The sequence below is a fragment of the Carassius gibelio genome, chromosome B20 (genome assembly GCF_023724105.1).
Source record: "Carassius gibelio isolate Cgi1373 ecotype wild population from Czech Republic chromosome B20, carGib1.2-hapl.c, whole genome shotgun sequence".
Lineage (NCBI taxonomy): Eukaryota > Metazoa > Chordata > Actinopteri > Cypriniformes > Cyprinidae > Carassius > Carassius gibelio.
In genome coordinates, this window is record NC_068415.1 from 10,696,410 (window position 1) to 10,715,708 (window position 19,299).

Below are 19,299 nucleotides of genomic sequence, written 5' to 3' on the forward strand. Positions count from 1 at the left end.
GTTTTGGTTCCTTTGACCTACCATTTTATTTATTGTCAGCAGTACATTAAAAATGAATTGGAAAAATGAATGTGGTTGAGTAAAGTATGGCAGAAGATTTTTCCTTTAAGATCTTGTGCTGTTCTCACTAATAAATGTTTTTAAAATCTTTTCAGTTAAGCAAGCTGAAATCTTTGTATGTTTTCTTGTCAAATAATTGGCTGTTTCTTTTGGTCTGCCGCAGGGAGCCAGGTGTTTGGGCTGTGGAGAGGGCCAAACAAAACGTTATAGAGAACTTCCTACTGGTGGGAATTCTGGAAGAGTTGGAGGACGTGTTGCTCCTTCTGGAGAGACTCCTACCTCACTACTTCAGTGATGTCCTAAACATCTACAAGAGTCCAGGTGTGTTTTAGTCAATTACTTTGAAATCTTGTGGGAAAATAAAGGAAATAAATAAATGTGAATGCAAACATGAAAACAAATGAATGAGCATGCAGAGATTCGGATAAAGAAACATAATTTAAACACTCTTTCATTGTCTTCTGGAAATATTTTGTAAACTCATTTTGCACACCAACTTTAAAACAAATATAAGTGAAGCATTTTTAGCTCTCTTGAATTGCACACCGTAGCTTTTTCTGTGGCTCATAGCTTTGTAAATCTGACTTCTCTGCAGAATTTTGGAAGATGGGGAACCTTACAGGCACAGTAAAGAAGCACATGCCCACTCTAGAGGCCCTGCAGGTGCTTTACCAAAGGATGAAGTATGAGTATGACTTTTACAACTTCATTCGTGACCAGTTCCATCTCACCAAGAAGAAGATCGGCCTTAAATCCACCTCCCAGAACTCTGTTCATGAGCCTGACTTTCTCCGTGAGCTTGCCCTCAGGACCCATGAGCCTTTGGAGGAGGAGGAGGAAGAGGACGAAGAAGAGGAGGACGTGGGGCAAGAGGATGCCAACATCTGGTTTGTTCAGCCCTGAGTAGTAGGCATGGCAGATATCTCATAAGCTTGATGTCTATGTCCAGTCAGGAGGTAGAGTCAAAGTCCCAGGTTAAAATTGGGTGTGTAACACCTGTTTTTAACGGGATGGCCCTTCAAGACACTCTCAAGAGGAGAAGGGGGTCACAGAAGCGTCTGAAGAATTATTGGAGGCGAGTGAGGATCACAACAAAGTGCCAAGGATTACTCCATTAAGCCCACCATAAACAGCTCAAACACACTAATCAGATCCCATCATCTCATCCTCACTCGCGTCCTCCTCTGGTTCCAAAAACCTGCTGCAACTCTGTGCCAGAATTTCAGTGCTCATCTTTTTGAAAGGATCATTTTATATTGTACATGTAAGGTGTTGTACAATGAATCAAAAACGTTTGAATGCATGGTATATGTCCCATGCAGCACACTGTTCATCTAAAATGTTTGATGCGTATGTTAAACATTTTCTCGCTTTGTCAGTGTGTCATCTGTTGTGTTCAGTCATTGCGTAAAATTGGGCCCTCGAGTTCCAATTTGGTACACAATGTGCTAAGAACACTTAAAAGTAATAGTTCACACGAAAATGTAAATTGTAATGATGTTTTTGTTAGCAGCAATACAATTTTATCCCATCCTGGATTGTTTTACATTGTATAGTAGTATAAAACTACTGGGATATCAAACGATACCTTGCTAGTTAAAGGTAAGCTATTCAAAGTTCACCAGTGCTTGACTGTGACAATGTTTTATACCATACTCATCTGTCAATGCCTAATAGTTTGGGCAGGATCACAAGCTAAAACAAGAAGACAGTAATATTAAACTAAATGAATTATTTTGGAGGTAAAATGAATATACTTATGATCAATAAAACTGTCACACATATTGAAAAACAAGGAAAAACACACGAAAAAACAACTGACTGCAGGACAAAAATATTCTTGAATGTGAAAGCATGAATTTGTACATTGCATTTTAAACCCAGTTCATTTATATATATATATATATATATATATATATATATATATATATATATATATATATATATATATATATATATATATATATATACATATATACACATAATATAATTTTTCTAAATAATCAATATGCTGCTCCACAGATCAGCACCTCTCCATAGGGTTCCTGTAGTGTGTTTAAATTGAAGAATGGTCCACTTGCATTGTTTACAGGTCAGCTTGATGGGATGTTTTTGTTGAACTATGCTGGTAAAGTGTAATGAATGATTAATTCATGACTAAATAGATGCTATAGCTACAGACTCTCACAGAATTTAACACTTCCCATTTAAACTTGCCAGTTAGGTATATAGGTGTATGTACTTGTTTTGTGTTCAATGTGGATTTTTATATTGTTTAATTTATTGTACATTATTACTACTTTTGATGATTGCATTCCATGTACAAATCTCAGGAAAAAAAAGACCAGATATATATTTTTGTGACATCTAACAGCTGGCAAATATTAAAGCATCTGATACTTAAATGTTACTTAAGGACAGCTGGAGTGACTCTTTTGGAAACCAAAACTGAATGAAATGGCTAACATTAAGAATTAACTGCACCTTTACTGGGAAAACTCCCAAAATAAAACATTTTAACAGCAATTGTTGTTGTTTGTAAAAACCTTTTTATATGTGCTATATGGACATAATTCTTAGTCTACTATTTTCTTTATTAGGCTATATATTTCTTATTATATACTTATATATTATGGTTACAAAATGTGATGTCTTATTTTATGGTAAAAACAAATTATTTGCATTGTTTTAATAACTTCCTTTTTATGGCAGTTTGAAAAAACCCCAATATTAATATAATTTATTTTATATAATGTATAATATTGTTTACAATATTACCATTACCATTCAAAGCATAATGAACATCTCTAGAATCCTGGTTCATTAAATTAACTTATTCATTGTATTTCATTTGCTTTCATTCCCTGGCTTAAGCTAAGGGCCGTTCGTGAAACCAGGCCTTCAAGTTTTTAATCTAATGAAAATGAACTTGGACAAATATGGATGCTTTATGTAATCCATTTTTGTTATTAGTGAAACCATAGTTAGCAGGGTATGAAGAGCAGGCATGTTTCATAGGTAATATATGTTTTAAAAAGAACTTGTTTATGTCTATTAGACACATGAAGAAAAAAAAAAACGAAATACCACGTTCTTATTACTTCTCTTTCTTTGCACTGAGAAATTTACTAACAGTACACAACCTGTTTGTTTTTCCGCAAGACAGGGCAGCTCACTTCTTCTGAACATGCAAAAAGTGCATTTATTATTACATTTGTTTGCCTCATTCTGTATTTTGATGCAGCTAGATTCTAGAAACTGTTTTCATTGATATATTTGACTGTTTGTGGTCAGACAACGGGATGAATATGAAATAATGACTGAAACGAGACCCATTGATTAAGACTAACCAGCTCTCCCTTCCAAGATGTTAATCTGCACAAAAAATACTGATTCATAGTCGTGCCGTCGTCTGATAAAATCAAATAGGCTACACAGAAGATAAGGACCATAGCTGTGCTATGATTTCGGCTATTCTGCATGTAAAATTAGAGAAGCAACATATCTGTGTCTTAACTGAAAGCGCAGCTCAATTCACCAGCTCGCTGAACAGAGCAGACGCAGACAGATAAAAGAGTGCGTGCGCGCTGAACAGAGCAGACGCAGACAGATAAAAGAGTGCGTGCGCGCTGAACAGAGCAGACGCAGACAGATAAAATTGTGCGCGCTGGCAAAGAAAGACCTCGAGCTCGTGTGGTAGTCAGCTTCAGATGCATAATATTTTAATTTGCTACAAGCAGGATACAGAGGAAGCACGTTCAACTCCGACATGTAGACGGTTGTAATGGTAATAAACACCGTAAACAGCCCAAGGCAGTCGCCTACCCTGCCTAATGGGTAAGTCCGTCCCTGTTTACAAAGCTTCTAGAGAAACTGTGCAATACTTGTAAAGGACTGAGGAAGTTATTAATTTAGCAGTCACTGTCTCTTCAGATCCTGTCAGTTAGCATAAACACGTAGGGCTTTTGATCACCCAAAGTGAAGGTAAGCAACAGAATAGCTCTTCTTCATAATTTAAATGTCTAAATATTTTCCGATTACACCAGCTGTGTGTGTGACTCTGAAAATGACAGCGAGGTAGAAGATATGGAATATATTGACTTTCCCCCATACTATATGATGCACTGATACACGAGAGAGAGAGAAATAAGCAGAAAATTAACTGCTGCAAAAACCTGCAACGCACATTGTAGTAGGTCATGCTTTTATTATTTTTTTTTTTTTAGTTAATTAATTAATTAATTAATTAATCAAGTAGAGTGTACTAATGCCTCTGGCCATACAATGTCCTTTGGGTTGAGATGTGGTGATGCTGGTCCTTGACATCTGAGTACTTGACAACATTTCAGCCCTGTCAGTATTGTGACATGCTACTGTACAGTATATTTCATCTAATAAAATGTAAAACATTTTAATACTTTTAATTTCAGAAATAGATGCCGTTTTGTGACTTGATATCACAGAATGTTTTACATACAAATAATCACTAGAAAAATGCATCTTAAATATCAAAGTTAACTGACATTTGTCATAAACAACATTTTATTTGTCAGTAAACTATAGGCAAAATATACCGAAGCAGATGCTCTAAAAAGCTTTAGGAACACTGTTTGCATGGATGGACATTAGTAAGCCACGGTGAAGGTGTATTTCCCCAAGTTCAACAGAAGTGGGAGCCCTTGCTTCAGGAAACCCCCAGCTGCATTGGTTTCGATAGGGCTTTGCTGCTTGTTTAGCTGCATGGTCATTTCCATGGCATTTATACTGCAAGGCATGTAAACAGAATGGTTTTGCTACTGCAGTTTCAGTTGTATTTTCTGCTACATTCTGTAATTTCCTCGTCTCTAAAGTTCAAATACTAAGTACACAACTCTCACATACACAAAACCTTAAAATGTCTTAATCTCAAATTTTGGTCCTTTAGTCTGAGTGTTTAAGGTATAATTCAGGTTGGTTTGATCTCTAGCTCTAAGATTTGTTCTAAAACAGGTGTCTGTGTGTGCGTCTGTGTAGGCATGTGTATTTGTGCTTAGCTGGGTATCAAAGCAGGGTCAAAGTGCAGTGTCCAGCTGGCCCTGTCCACAAGAGATCATTTCTGTTTGTGTTCTATTTATGGCATCATTGATAACCCAAACCTCACATGCACAAGTAGGGTACAACATGTCCCCCTGGCAGATTTCAAACAGTGTTCCGGTAGCTTTCGAATAGGCGGGATGATAGTATTTGCATTTTAAAAAGCCCAGTTTTTACTCCTGTAAAAACAAAATCACTGTTAGGTCCAGTTGGCAGAAGAAGGAAATTCAGAATGCCTGTACCATAATAAATGAGTGGGTGAATTTGTTGTGTAGGATGTGTAAAGTACACCTGGACTGTTCTAATCACAATAGACATTAATTGTGAAATATGCTTGTACTGACAATAGGACTCCATTATACACAAAACAAAAAGGTGTTAATGTGAATTTGTCCAGTAGGAGACATAACTAAATAGATAACTCAAAAAAATGTCCTCTTTGTACACTGAGAACCTCTGACTGCAACAAAAGACTGTAAGTCTATTTATTTATTTGACTTTTTTTTAGTAATGGCTGTCAGTGCACAGCTTGTCCTGGGTCTCCTCCCCTCTTTCACAACGAATGAGAGACGCCTTACGCCCACTAACCTGGAAAATATTTCCCACCTTTTCCATGGGGAGATTCTTCTCTTTAGAGAATGAAAAGTGAACAGCACAGGAAAAGGACATTTAGTACCCACTTAATTCACCAATATGTATAGCCACTGTAATTATTTTAATGAAACCGGTCTAATTTAGACACAATGTCATATTTATTAATACATTCTTTAGACAAACATGTTGCTATGACAACTGCACACGACTACAGCAATAATCAACTATCCCTGCTTCTTTGGTCCAAAAACACACAATACATTCATAAGCTTGAGGAAAATTGTAAATGCACTGATTTTGAAGTCTATGAAGAGAAAAATAGCTGTATTACAAAAATACTATTTTTAACTCATCTGCATTACATTCCTCATATCATGCAAAATGAGGTCAAATACAGGACAATAAGATAAAAATAATGAAATATTAAATAACAAAACAATACAAAAGCTCCCAGAATAAAGAAGTTCTGAAGTATTCTAAAGTAGAGTCACAGTTTACTATGAACAACACTGATAAATCTGGAGCTAAACCCTGAGATGCAGTTGTATTAAAAAACAGCTTCAAACAACAAGGTCTGTCTTTCAATGAATCATGCATAGAAACTTATCACACGTTAACTGATAATGAACAAATGTGTCCTTCTGCTAGCGTAGCTGAAGGCAATGTTCTTGCCAATACTGTCAGGTAAGGTAAATAGTGTTTAAGGTCCATTGCACATTAGTGCATCGATTATTATGTTCACATTGCTATATGAAATTTATTTTCAAAAACTATTGCTAAAATGAGGAAATGCATAGATATATCTTTAAAACTGTAAAGTGAGCAAACACTAAAACTAAAGGACCACATAACCAGTCATAAGGGTATTTTTTAAGGGACAATTGAGAGTTATACATCATTGTTAGATAGGAGGACAATATTTGGCTGAGATGCAACAATTTGAAAATCAGTAATCTGAGGGTGCAACAAAATCAAAACATTGAGAAAATCGCCTTTAAAGTTGTCCAAATGAAGTTCTAAGCAATGCACATTACTAATCAGAAATTAAGATTTTAGAATTTTATGGTAGGAAATGGAACATGGAAAAGGAGCTTTACTTAATATCCTAATGATTTTTGGCATAAAAGAAAAAGATAATTTTGACCCATACAATGTACTGTTGGCTTTTGCTACAAATATACCTAAATTAAGGCTGGTTTTGTGGTCCAGGATCACATACTCTTCTCCTGCAAATGTTTTCTGGAGAAATCGAATAATTTCAAAAGGAATCCACACAGATTTCACAACGGTTTCAATTTGGTCACAGAATCTTGGTTTGAAAGTGGCTTCTGTGTAAACTGTGTTTCATACATTGCTACACTATTGACAATAGAAATTAGAATTTTTGCACCCAAAATTTTGCTGAAATTTCCCCAGTGTGACTGCAAGATTCTGTGAATAAGTGGTTTTGGCTGAAATGCAAAAAATATAATACTTAATGGTTTAGATAAATGAGGTCCTGCTTGCAAGCTCTTTGTAAAAATTAAGATTTTCCAAAACATATTAAAAATATTCACAATTAAATATACCAAAACATTTTAATTAATTATCCAAATTTCACTAACAAACTCTCACACGCAGAACACAGCATCACATCTAGCATCACATTTGTCAGAAACACCTAATGTTTCATTCAGACTTGTATATTGGAGTATGTAGTGTTTTAGTCAGTAGAGGCACTTTCAGGAATCCTACGTTAATATGGATTTAGACTTTGATGGTTTGGTTCATCTCTTGTGCATCCACAGCAGCGTTCTTCATGCTGGGCTTGGATCCTAGTGCTTCAGCTTCTTCTAAAGTTGAGGTGAGGGGCTGTCCCAGAGTTTCTGGCAGAAACATGGTCAGGAGCCCAATGATGAAGGCCAGAATTCCCACAATGAGCTACAGAATAATAGAGAGCATAAGATACCTTAGCATTTTTCAGTCCAGCAAATATATATAATGTTGCATCACGCTTCATTTCTAGACCATGCTATACTAGATTCATTGAGTGCTGTTGCATACCTGAGGCAGATAGATCCAGATGTCAGCAAGGTAAACACAGAAGGGAGCCACCACACTTCCCACCCGACACATCATACTACCACTGCCAACAGCCAGGGACCTATAGGACCAGATGCACTGTCTGTTATGAAATCACTAGATACCATGCATGTATGTAATGCTCTTCCAGTCAACTTCAGATATGATCAGTAAAGAAATTGATAAATAGATTTTGTTTTTTGAACATTAAATATATTGTCAAAGAAATTTTACGGTACTGGATAAAGTGAAACAGACCACAGCAGGGAGATTGAAAATGAGTAACTTACTTTGATGCAGCTTAGTCAAGTCCAGTTATGATACTGTGTTGCAATCGTCACAGACACTGCTTTTTTTTTACTTCAGACCATGAATGTATCCAGTTGGAGGATATCAAATGTATTTGAGCCAATTTTAGAACATATATTGTTATCTTTATAAAGTATTTCCTAGCAAAAACATGTTACTGCACGAGTTTAGCATGTTCAGACTTAAACATCTGGTAGTACAGTATGTGATCCTAAGTCGTTTAGTGTATGATGGCCAGTTTTTCTCTGTGTGCATTCACAAAGTCAGCAAGTGTATGACAACTATCATTTTAAAATCTGTCTAGCTTTTTAAAAAATTGTTTAGCGATTTCCTGTCTTTAGTGTGGATGGCTACATATAGAGTATTAGAATAAGAAAAGACATACCTGATGATTGTTGGGTAAAGCTCACAGGTGTACAAGTAAATCAGACCAAATGCAATGGCGATAGCGAATTTCCCTGTCATACTCAGGACTATTGCCAATATCTCAATATCCTGAAACAAAGAGAGAAAAACACTGAGTGTAACTATATTTATCAGCAACAACATTTCAGCCATCAGCTGTTTGGAGAGTTTGCCAGTAGCAGGCCATAGTAGGGCTTCCTTAAATTCGCGATCAGACACAAGTCTAAACGTCCCCAAGACAAGTCCCCTTTAACCCCCTCTCAGAAGCCGCCAGCTGTCATATGTATAAACAGTTACTTAGATGACAGGTCTATTTATAGATTTTTACACTCAGCCATTTCAGTGTGTCAGTAATGCAGCTATTAGTTATGAGGGTGTGAGGTGATCCTGATGGAATATCAACCCACTAAAACATTCTTCTTACCCTGTGCTTACAGTGACCTGCTGGTAACCAAGACTGTTTGGTACAGTGGCCCAATAGTGTACTACACAAAAAAATCTCCATAGCATAAGGGAAACACAATGAAATTTGCACAATACAAGGAAACAAGCTGCAACACAACCAAAACAAGTGGCAATGCAACAAACTTAGCACAACACAATGAAATTAGTTCTATGAGTTGTGTTGTGGTTATTGAGTTGTGTTGCCTGTGGTCTACAGGGGCACTGTAGCTTATTTCACAAATGAGATCCCTACATTTCTTTGAAGTCATACTGCTCCCTTTGATGAACTGTATTTTTAATCAGTGTTTAAAGAGGGCTGTTGCTCCTAATACAGCATGTTGACCGACAGCACAATTTTGATTATTTTAGACAATTCAGTGAACAACAGAGTAATATTGTGTAACTTGAAATCATATTAGACTTAATGTTTGCAGATCTCTGGGCAACACACAGTAGTGGCATTTTGATTAAAAGACATACAAACATTTTTTTATTTTCTGAATGAATTAATGGCTGTATCTGAATATGCATACTTTCCTACATATAGCAGGCAGTAAATAAGTAAATGAAAATAGTATGTCCAAATCTAAAAAAGTAGTCGAATAGTACCCAGATTACGTACTTCTTTGGACTTCCTCTCTCATGTCCTCATGGTTTGTGAATGACATAAAAGGGATTCTATATAGAATACTTTTTTTGGGGAGGGTTGCAAAGTAATTACTTATTCAGAACAAGTAACCATTCTTCGAGTATGGAAATTCAGATGTAGCCATTGTTTGGAACAAAATAGTTGAGGGGTTCAGTGACTCGCTCGTAAAGACAGTCACTTGTCACCGCCTGCAACATTTTGTAAAGAAGTTCATATTTTCATACACAATTATTGGAAATTCTTGCAATGATGTTGATTTAGTTTGGTGTAAGCAGAGCATTTAGTGAAGAAGCATCTAAAACACTTTCATCTTTATAACCTTTCATCCAATAGCAATTTAACAACCATGCTAAACTGACATACGGGGCTTATGCATACATGTATTAGTCTCAAGAAGCCTGCAGATCTATAATTAAAGAGGCTGCCATGACACTGAGGAAACTGCCATTTATTTTAAGTTAAACTGAAATTTGGCACTGACCATGAGGGAGAGTGGTGTAGTTGACACTTAACACCAACTACAGCGTATAGAGTGAAAAACATACTGACATGACTTCCATGCCTCACATATTCAAAAGATTTTGCATGTAAAAATAATTCACATTCCCAGATGGTGGAACACATATCTTGTGACACCAGCAATAACACCATATGGATATCTGCAAAGAAGCAGTCTGTAACATACAGCTTGTTATTAATTATTAAACACAAGCGAGACAAGTTTGACAGTCGGTTTGACAAACACAGTAAGGTTTGGGGCTTGTTGAGACATGCACCACTGTGAATTTTCTGGCCAATCCCACAAGAAGAGTAACAACATTGTTTTTGGCGGAACTGTATGTCATAAGTAGCCTGAGTTAAAGTATTGTAATAACACAGATCCTACTAGGGAGTCACATGATGTTCAACTCTGTCTCTGTCATGTCACTTGTGAGTGTGTCTAGGGACCAGACAGTAGGAATTGAACTAAAGAAAATTGAGGTACGGGGATATCATCTAGTACACAAGCCTTTTCACTTCATTCCCATCCTCTAAATAGAAGAAATGGTGCTTTTAAAACCTTGTTGTAATTTGTTGCATTAATTACATGGGCACTTTTTTGTGTATGGGATGTGTATGCTGTGACCAATCGCTTACGTACATACTTGTGTGTCTTCAAAACTTAATCAAGAAGATTAATTCAGATTGCATAACATTTAGTTAATGTGTTAAAAGCACTAAGAAAGTGTGCAAAAGGGTTCATCAAAAACAGACCTAGAGTCTCTGATGCAAACAGCTGCCCCAGTTACCACGTTAAAGGCAAATATGCACACAAACACATGTCCACTCTTGTCAAAGTTGATCATTAATTTTAGTAATCACTTAGTTCATTCCAGAGGTAATGATAATGAAGCAATTTGGATCTACACCTGTCAAACAAATTTAAATGTACAAGTTTTCCCAGATTCATATTTTCCATAATCTGTTATGATTTTGAAAGACTAGTTTTTAAATTTTGTGGCTTTGTCATGGGAACTAAATACAAGGCCATTTTTTTGCTGCCTTGTTCCTTCCCTGTGTATAAGAGACTCATGTATAAGATAATTATGTTTGTTTCTTTTTTCTTTTAAATTGCAAACATATTTAACTGTGTTAGTGTGTGTTTTAAAAACTTCAACTATCTTTAAAGTTGGCATAACATTTTAATTAATTCTGTTTTGCAAAAACACGCTATAGGTATACACGCTATTTAGAAAAATTCATCAAATTTTTTTTATCTGATATTTAAGCAAAATTATATAATTGGACCTTCATTAAAAATGACTTCTCTCTGGTGATGTCTGCAGGACTTAGGACCCTAAACTCTTATGTTGCTTTGGCATATGTTCACCTGCTTTCAATATTGAGTGCAACCCCCAGATCTAAATATCCAATCAACAACTGATGAATAGAACCAAGACCCTGTCCTACTTTTTTCCATAATCCATTACACTCGGATTCACGTCATAATATGGAAGAAAAGATTTAACACTACTTCCATTTCATTGTAACTTTTAACAGTGTAATGCTATATCACAGTGTGTATAGTACAGTTTCACACACGGATTCACACAGAAAAGATCTCATACCTGGGGCACCACAATAATAAGCATACAAGCTACTCCACCAAGCAGCAGAGCCGGGGCACATGTCTTCTTCCTGCCAACCCGATCCATTGCAATGCAGCCAATCAAGTATGACGGAACCTCAACAGCACCTAATAACAGTCAAATAACAGATAAGTAGCTTAAGTGCTGTTAGCTTCTATATTACTGAAACTAAACTGCATATAGCTCAGCAGAAATGCTTCAATTCCAGCGATCCAGTACAATAAGGCATCATACTACAAGTGTTACTAGTTTTTTGTTACTTTTAAAGCTTTCAGTTTCTTTGTTGTTTTTTAAAGACAAATGCACAAACCACACTTATGATACTTTTATGATGTGCTTCCATCATGCACAAAAGCTAGTTTCTCCATTCATTGTAAATGCATGGTAAAAACAAACAGTTCATAATTCTGAATTTGTAATCATTTATGTAATGGAAAAAAAATAGTCATTCAATTTTTGGCACAACATGAACAATGGCAGATGTTTTGGGGAGAGGAGATGAGCTGTTTCAGTTAAAGCATCAAAACCTTCTTGAGAATAAATGCTAGCACATGTAAACATACAAACATCAGTCCATTACCAGCAAGGAAGAGATTGATATACTGATTTCCTCCTAGGTTGACAGACCCCAGGCTGAAGACATAGTATCCCAAGCTTCCAATGAACCAGATAGCCCAGCATGTGGCGCTGCGACCAGCCATTTTCAAACTTCCAAACATATCCAGGATGCTTAGCCTCTTCTCGACTAGCATTGCTCTTCCATTTTCCTGCTCATTGTCATTCAGCAGTTCTCCATCACATTCATCCTTCAGCTCTGACACCTAAGATCAGTGATCAGTTTAAAGAATACAAAAGCCGTTAACAAGACCACTTTTTCCCAAATCCATGACTTTCCAAAACTGTTCTTCTTATCATTCAAATAAGCACTTAGAATAGTAAAATCTTAGAATAGTAGAATATGATGTTTACAGTGTCTCACACATTTCATACAGATCCAAGTTTTGTAATTTCTCTGTGTGAAAAGTATGTCCTTGTAAATGTTTGCAACAGATTTTTGGCAGAAATTGCTTTTGTGACAATTTCCTGAGTTTTGAGATGCTTCTTTTAATTAGCATTTCAATTTCAAACTCTTTATTTTTGCATGTCACTTTTCTTTCCATTTCCCTTAGTTGGGTGTTTAGTAAAGCTGTTTCATCAATCCAAGTATGGAACTACTAGCATCTCATAATCTAAGGTCAAGGTAGGAAAGCATATTCTGACAAGGGTATAATTCATGCCAGAAACAGTTTCCATGTGTTTTCAGTAGGAATCTACCTTAAGGGTGGGTGGCAGACCATTGAAGTAAGCCATACTGTCCAGCAGCTCCTGCGCCTCCGTGTACCGGCCTTTAGCCATTAGGAAGAAGGGTGTTTCTGGAAACTTCCAGCAGTAGAGCAAGAATGGAGAGGTACTGAGGGTGAGGATGATCTGGTAGATCCACCAGACACGAACGAGGTACCCCACTAGAGCCACTACCATGATGCCCACAGCAAAGGCTGCATGCACATGCATAGAGGTCCATGTGCGCACCTTAATTCCTGTAAACTCGGTTACATACACAAAGACTACAACCAAATACCCACTTGACACCTGCCAATACACACACACACAGAGAGAGAGAGAGAGAGAGAGAAAGGGGTTATTAGAGATAAACAATGATTAAAATAAATGAGCAGAGAGAGAGTCAGATGGAACCAGCGAGGACGGCAATGAATGATTTGCTTTCCTGACAATTTTTTTCTCTTTCCTTTAACACTTTTCAGATATAATGGGAAATTATTTTTGAAGTGTTAAATTGCTTTGTTGTATTTCAATTACATTTTCATTTTAGTTTTCACCATATTTTTTTCTTTCAGCTGTAGATGTCTGCAGCTTCTCGGCTGTGATTAGCAGCTTTCATTTAAAACTAAAATGCAACAGCTAAAGAAGTAAAAGATGTGGGGTGAGTAAAATAAAGGAGAAAGACATTGAACAGCTTTAAATAGCAACATCACCAGCCCTCAGACTGTAACTTACTGCATAGTATTCACTTTAGACACATACATCCTAATTAAGTATGTGTATGAATCTAGGGCAGTCAAATCGATAAATCACATCCAAAATAAAAGTTCATGTTTATATGATATGTGTGTGTGTGTGTCTGTGTTTATACTGTGTATATGTATACATAAACACACATACATACATGTATACATTTAAAGCTGCAGCCTCTTTGTCGCCATCTCTGTTTGAAACCTTATTTAGTTAGTTTGCATTATTAAGTTATTTGCATTATTATCATCTTTACATGGGTTGTGCATCGGCATGACTCCTTAGCACAGATGAATCTAATGTTTTGAGGAGAATGTGTGGCTGTCAGTCACTGCACCAGTGTGGATACTGTACTTCAGAATCAAAGATTTGAAAGTACTGTATAGCCCAAGAATTTTCACTGGATATGTCTGCCACTTTTGTACTGACCAACTGAGGGGAAAAAGCATTACAATAAAAGCTATCAATGGTAATTAAATCGATCACTTAGCTCATATCACATATCATGTATGTTTGTGTATTTACATATACAGTAAATGCACATATCATGTAAACACAAGCTTTTAATTTGGATGCAATTTATTGTGATTAATCAATTTGACTGCTCTAAAATATTCAGAATATGGACAAATCCACTTACCATTGCAAGAAGGAAACGCATCAACACAAAGAGGTAGTAATTCCCTGTGAATGCCACAGTGACCCCAAAAATAAACTGGCACAAGCTGGTAGCCATCAAAATGGGGCGCCTGCCAATTCTGGAAAAAGGAAAAGCAAAAATATACACATCAAAAATGTTTTCAATTACCTACAGAAACATGTCTGTACGTAGCCATAGTAAAAAAAGCTTTTTATAAACTTGCTTTATAAACTCTATATTAATTTCAACTGAAGCATGAAAATAGATTGGTTGTACCATTCAGTCAGTTGCCAGTTCATGATAGAAAGATTCACTATTTACAATTTGATATTTATGTGTGAACCGCTGTTTAAGAACTAACTGGGTAACTATTATCAAAGCAAACCAATTGACTGGGGTTTTATTTAATTTAATAAGTTCATGCAAATGGCTCACTTATGTACACCAGCATGGCTTCACCTTTGACCATTCTATTTGATTCCATTGCTATGCATTCTTTTAATTGTTAAATCAGTAATATGGATAAATGTTCCCAGAACCAAATAATACTCTCCTGGTGTTGTACATCCCTGACCAATCTGATGATAAACATGTACAAACACACAGTAGTTGCTCCAGTTCTCTGCTGTCTAGAATGGAAATGAACAGTCATTCATGGAATGGAATGTGAACCTGCGATATGCTGTTTATGTGGAGCCATGCAGTGTCTCCATTTCTCACATCCTGACCAGTTCTCTCAGTGCTCTTTGTTATATTGTAGCAGAATCAAATATTTGCCAATTGTAAACCATCTTGCCATATTAAAATCTTTAGGTATGATGTGGCCACAGCATAAAGAGTACATTTGTTTTGTCACACTCCATAATCATGATTTATGTGCATTTATCTTTCAACAACTACTGTGTAATAATACATTGAAAATCAATTTCTGGACTTAATAACTGGATAAATCCCCTTAATTAGTTGCCTAACCATGCTGTTGTATAACAAATAATGCTTTTTTAAATCCTAAATAACTATTCAATCCTGTTTGTGCTGACTGTCCTATGTTCTTGCAAGCCAATTTCAACCCCTCGGGTAACTTTTATTCACTGAATTCATACCAAATTAAACTATTACATTTTCACTGATGAAAGTATCTGTTCATTTGTTCATTGATTTATCTGAATACATTTTAGATGTGTTTTATATGCAATTATGTGGTTGTTGTGGAGACAAATGAAATAGAAAATGTACCTGTCTGCGACGTCTCCAAACACCAATGCTCCAATCAAAACACCCAGCATAAAAGTTGGCTGTGTAAGTTTTGCCAGCCATTCCTTTTCACACACCAGGTCCCAGTCTGTTACGATGCTCTGCTCAACCTCGCTGTGATCATAGACAAAGCCAGCACACGACTCCACAGTCTTGTTCCCAAAAAACTCATATTGAAAATTGATGGCATCAAGCCGCAGAGCTTTTAAACAAGGACTAAGTTCCCACTGGTCTCCTCCAGCTGTCTGTACAACCACTGGTCCATCACCTGGCTTGTAATGAGTCCATATATCTGCCAGCGACGTCGATGAGTGATTCCTGTATAGAACATCTGTGACATTTGAAGGAGAGTCACAAAGAAATTTAGGTGTCTCAACTAGGAAAACCGAGGCCAGGTAATGTATTCCACAAGAGATGGCCTGGAAAATAGCAGCAAAGTAAAGACATGCCTGAAACCTGAAGGGAAAGAAGGATCAAATGAAAGTTAATTGTTGACAGGAAAGTATACATTATTGAATATAATTTTTAAATAAACTATTCATTTAAGTCTGTAAAGCGGGTCAAACAATAATTGTAAGAAGTAGGACTGAATGAAGGCAGTTGAAATCTGTTTGCATTTTTACATTGTAGAGTCAGTGAATTTTACAGTCTTCCGGAATATTTGCATATATGAAATCCTGTTTAACATATTATGCAATATTTTTCACAAAAAAATATATACGTTACCTTCTCCGTAATGCAATGCATAAGCATTGCAAAATGTTTCTTTTTTACTAATACATAAAAAAAAAAAAAACTTGGTAATCTTTTAAAATAAAATAACCGATATGTCAAGGTAACCTTCAGTTTTTTATTAGCTTAACATTACGAACATTTTTTTCCCCCAGGATCGGAGAGGCTATTCTTTTACGTCATATTTCTAACAGTCTATATTTACATTGAGCGCATGCGAGCTACTGGTATTTAAGGCCACCAACTTGGTAAGAAATTTGCATCATTCATGCGATAACGATGACACGAAGTAGATATTAACAGTTTTGATGTGATCGCCATAAAATTCTTTCAGAGACTAATGGGTGGGTACCTGTTAAAGTGTCCAAGTTGGTCGAATAGTCGTTCCACGCCGGTGGTCATTTTCAGCTGCGCGGGATCCTGGAGAGTGTGAAGGACTCTTAGTTGACTCTTGTCAATTTGTACATGTTTGCTATCATAGATCTTGGTAGTAGGAGGGGCGGTTTCGGTTGGGAACTTTCCACTCCAAGGCAAGCAACGATTAAAGCCAAAAAGTTCGGGTAACGGTTGGTAATGCGACACCCAAAAAAATCAAGAAACCCTGGTGTCCTGAACAGCTGAAATTAGATCATAGTGCTTCATCCTCTTATGCCTAAAGTGAGCCAGTTTGGTCTTGCTTCCATCTTACGTTACTCTGGTCAGACTATCCAGAGTAAAAATAGGTGACAAGATTCATCGTAGAGCCCCCTTAGGGCTAGGCTTAATAGTGAAATCTGTTGTAAAGTTTTCTGAGACATAAGTAGCCTATATAATACATAGTTGTTTTTTTGGGGGTTTTTTTGTGTGTGTTTTTTGTCATGTTTTAATTCCAAAGAATAAAGTTACATTAATCAAATCGACCATTCCTCTAGCTAATATGTTAATTCAGTCAATGAGTGCGTTCTCTATAAATCAATCAGTCTATCATCCTAATAATCATATAGAAGATCAAGGCTAGATCACATGGGGAATCTACGACACAATGGTTTCATCTCAGTAGCCTAAATTTGGTTTAGAGTTAAGCCTGAATCCACAAATGTGTTTTCTCTTAATATGTTTTTAAGGTTACTGTACTTTGATTTTTAAATACACATTTCATAAAAGTATAAATGTCCTTTAAACTAAAATGATAGTTTCATCATATTTTTGTAATAGGCTAGCTGTTATGATGAACAACACAACTACACTACATCATCTGTGACACTGTGTGTTCGGTGACTTTCTTTCTTGGGAGTGATGACAAACTGTCAGTTTTAAAATGTCAAATGTTTAGATCTACTCTGAATGACTCTATGAAAGTCATATTCAGTATAATTTGCAGTAGGCTATGTGAATCTTGATTAAATGAAGTTGAATGTAATGACTCTCATCAAGCAAGTCATTATTATTGTTACAGATGCACTGTTGTTTGATTTATAGTGACCCTTACTCTTCCTTCTGTCAGTATCTGAATGTGAGGACGTTTAACCTCTTCTCACTCCTAATTTTAACCTTTGAAACACATGGTCACAATAGAGTGTAGATTTGAAACATCAAAGACACCTCATACTGTAGCTAGATCGCTGAAATAGAAAACATCAAATACATTGTACCTTTTGACAAGGCATAAGGCATCTTTCTACCTAAATAAATATATATATATATATATATATATATATATATATATATATATATATATATATATATATATATATATATGTGTGTGTGTGTGTAAACTACCTATATGTTTTTAGAAAAGAGGTACAATTTGTCCCCAAAATGTGGTTCAGTAAGTACTCTCACACAGTCACTCATATAGTAGACGGACACATCAGAGGAACCTTTACTTGAACATTCAGCATCTGGCGTGTTCACATTTCAAAGCGTTAGTTACAAGCCAAGATATGGAAATTGTGTAAGAAAAAAAACACATACAGTATTATTTAGTTGGTTTCTTAAAAATGATTCCAACTAAAAGAAAAACTGTATCATACTCAAAAAAATACTTTCTGAATTGTTTTATAAATTGTAACTGGCACACAAAAATGATTTGTACTGTTGTTGAGTTTTGTTATTTTGCTGTATATGTATACAGCATGTTGTTTTCCTTTGTTATTTAGAAATTATTATTTGTTTTTATCTTTCAAAATTTGTCTGTTATGAATCAGCAAAAAGTATGAGGAATGTACTGTCCCAACATCCACAACCAAAAATACACAAATAAGAGTGTCAACAGTGTTTAAATTGTGATTGGTATGTCTATACAGTCTTTATTATAATTGCAAAATTTCCATTTCCTCTATAATGACACTAGGGTATTTGTTCAGTAAAGTAAAGTAAACAATGCTACTGTATACTGGAGATGTATCTTTTGTATAAAAAAAGAAAAAATCTTAATCTTAAATATTGAAGGCCATACCATGTGGAACTAATGTCGAATATGAAATAAGCAATGTCCAAAATATGACAAAATGTTAAACTTGCAACAAAAATGTGAAAGTAAAAATGCTTTGACCATTGACAAAACTTTAGGTACCTCTTTATGTAAATTTACCACTTTTTTAGTGAAATAAGTGTTCTGAAATGTGTAAGTGACGTCCTGCTTATGTACTGAGAGATAGCAATTTGAAATGTGGGAAAGAATATTTTTGCTGTATTATTAAATCCACCATTATACAATAAATAATATCTGATCCATACTAACTTGTATGAGAATTAATACCTTACATTTAATATTGTGCAATGTATGTTGTTGAGAAAGAAATGTGTTTCTGCTCATAATCATATTCTAGCATATTTCTAAACTGTCCAAATTAACAGGCCATCATTTTTGGAGGAACAAAATAAAAAGATGCACGAAA

At 35.7% G+C, this 19,299-nt stretch overlaps 2 protein-coding genes across 2 annotated transcripts in view; one reads left to right on the forward strand and one right to left on the reverse strand.

Moving 5' to 3' along the window:
- usta (uronyl 2-sulfotransferase a) overlaps window positions 1-2,586 on the forward strand; it is a 60,274-nt gene extending 57,688 nt beyond the window's left edge. The window contains exons 7-8 of the mRNA XM_052585635.1: window positions 224-381; window positions 656-2,586. Of these exons, the coding sequence (XP_052441595.1) occupies window positions 224-381; window positions 656-963 (466 nt within the window). The 3' untranslated portion in view covers window positions 964-2,586. The remainder of the gene's footprint in view (window positions 1-223; window positions 382-655) is intronic.
- Window positions 2,587-5,861: 3,275 nt separating this feature from the next.
- Window positions 5,862-17,048, reverse strand: slc22a16 (solute carrier family 22 member 16). Its single transcript, XM_052585636.1, has 9 exons — window positions 16,773-17,048; window positions 15,671-16,144; window positions 14,435-14,552; window positions 13,039-13,353; window positions 12,305-12,545; window positions 11,704-11,831; window positions 8,483-8,592; window positions 7,771-7,870; window positions 5,862-7,647 (listed from the first exon to the last, which is right to left on the reverse strand). The coding sequence occupies exons 1-9, from the start codon at window positions 16,820-16,822 to the stop codon at window positions 7,474-7,476; spliced, it is 1,710 nt and encodes a 569-aa protein (XP_052441596.1). The 5' UTR covers window positions 16,823-17,048; the 3' UTR covers window positions 5,862-7,473.
- Between the last annotated feature and the right edge of the window lie 2,251 nt (window positions 17,049-19,299).

Coding starts and splice junctions, on each gene's coding strand:
- slc22a16 (XM_052585636.1), bottom strand. CDS start 16,822: ATGACCACCGGCGTGGAACGACTATTCGACCAACTTGGACACTTTAAC. Junction 12,546..13,038: donor GTCTGCCACCCACCCTTAAG/GTAGATTCCTAC, acceptor CACTGATCTTAG/GTGTCAGAGCTGAAGGATGA. Junction 7,871..8,482: donor CTTTACCCAACAATCATCAG/GTATGTCTTTTC, acceptor CTGGTCCTATAG/GTCCCTGGCTGTTGGCAGTG.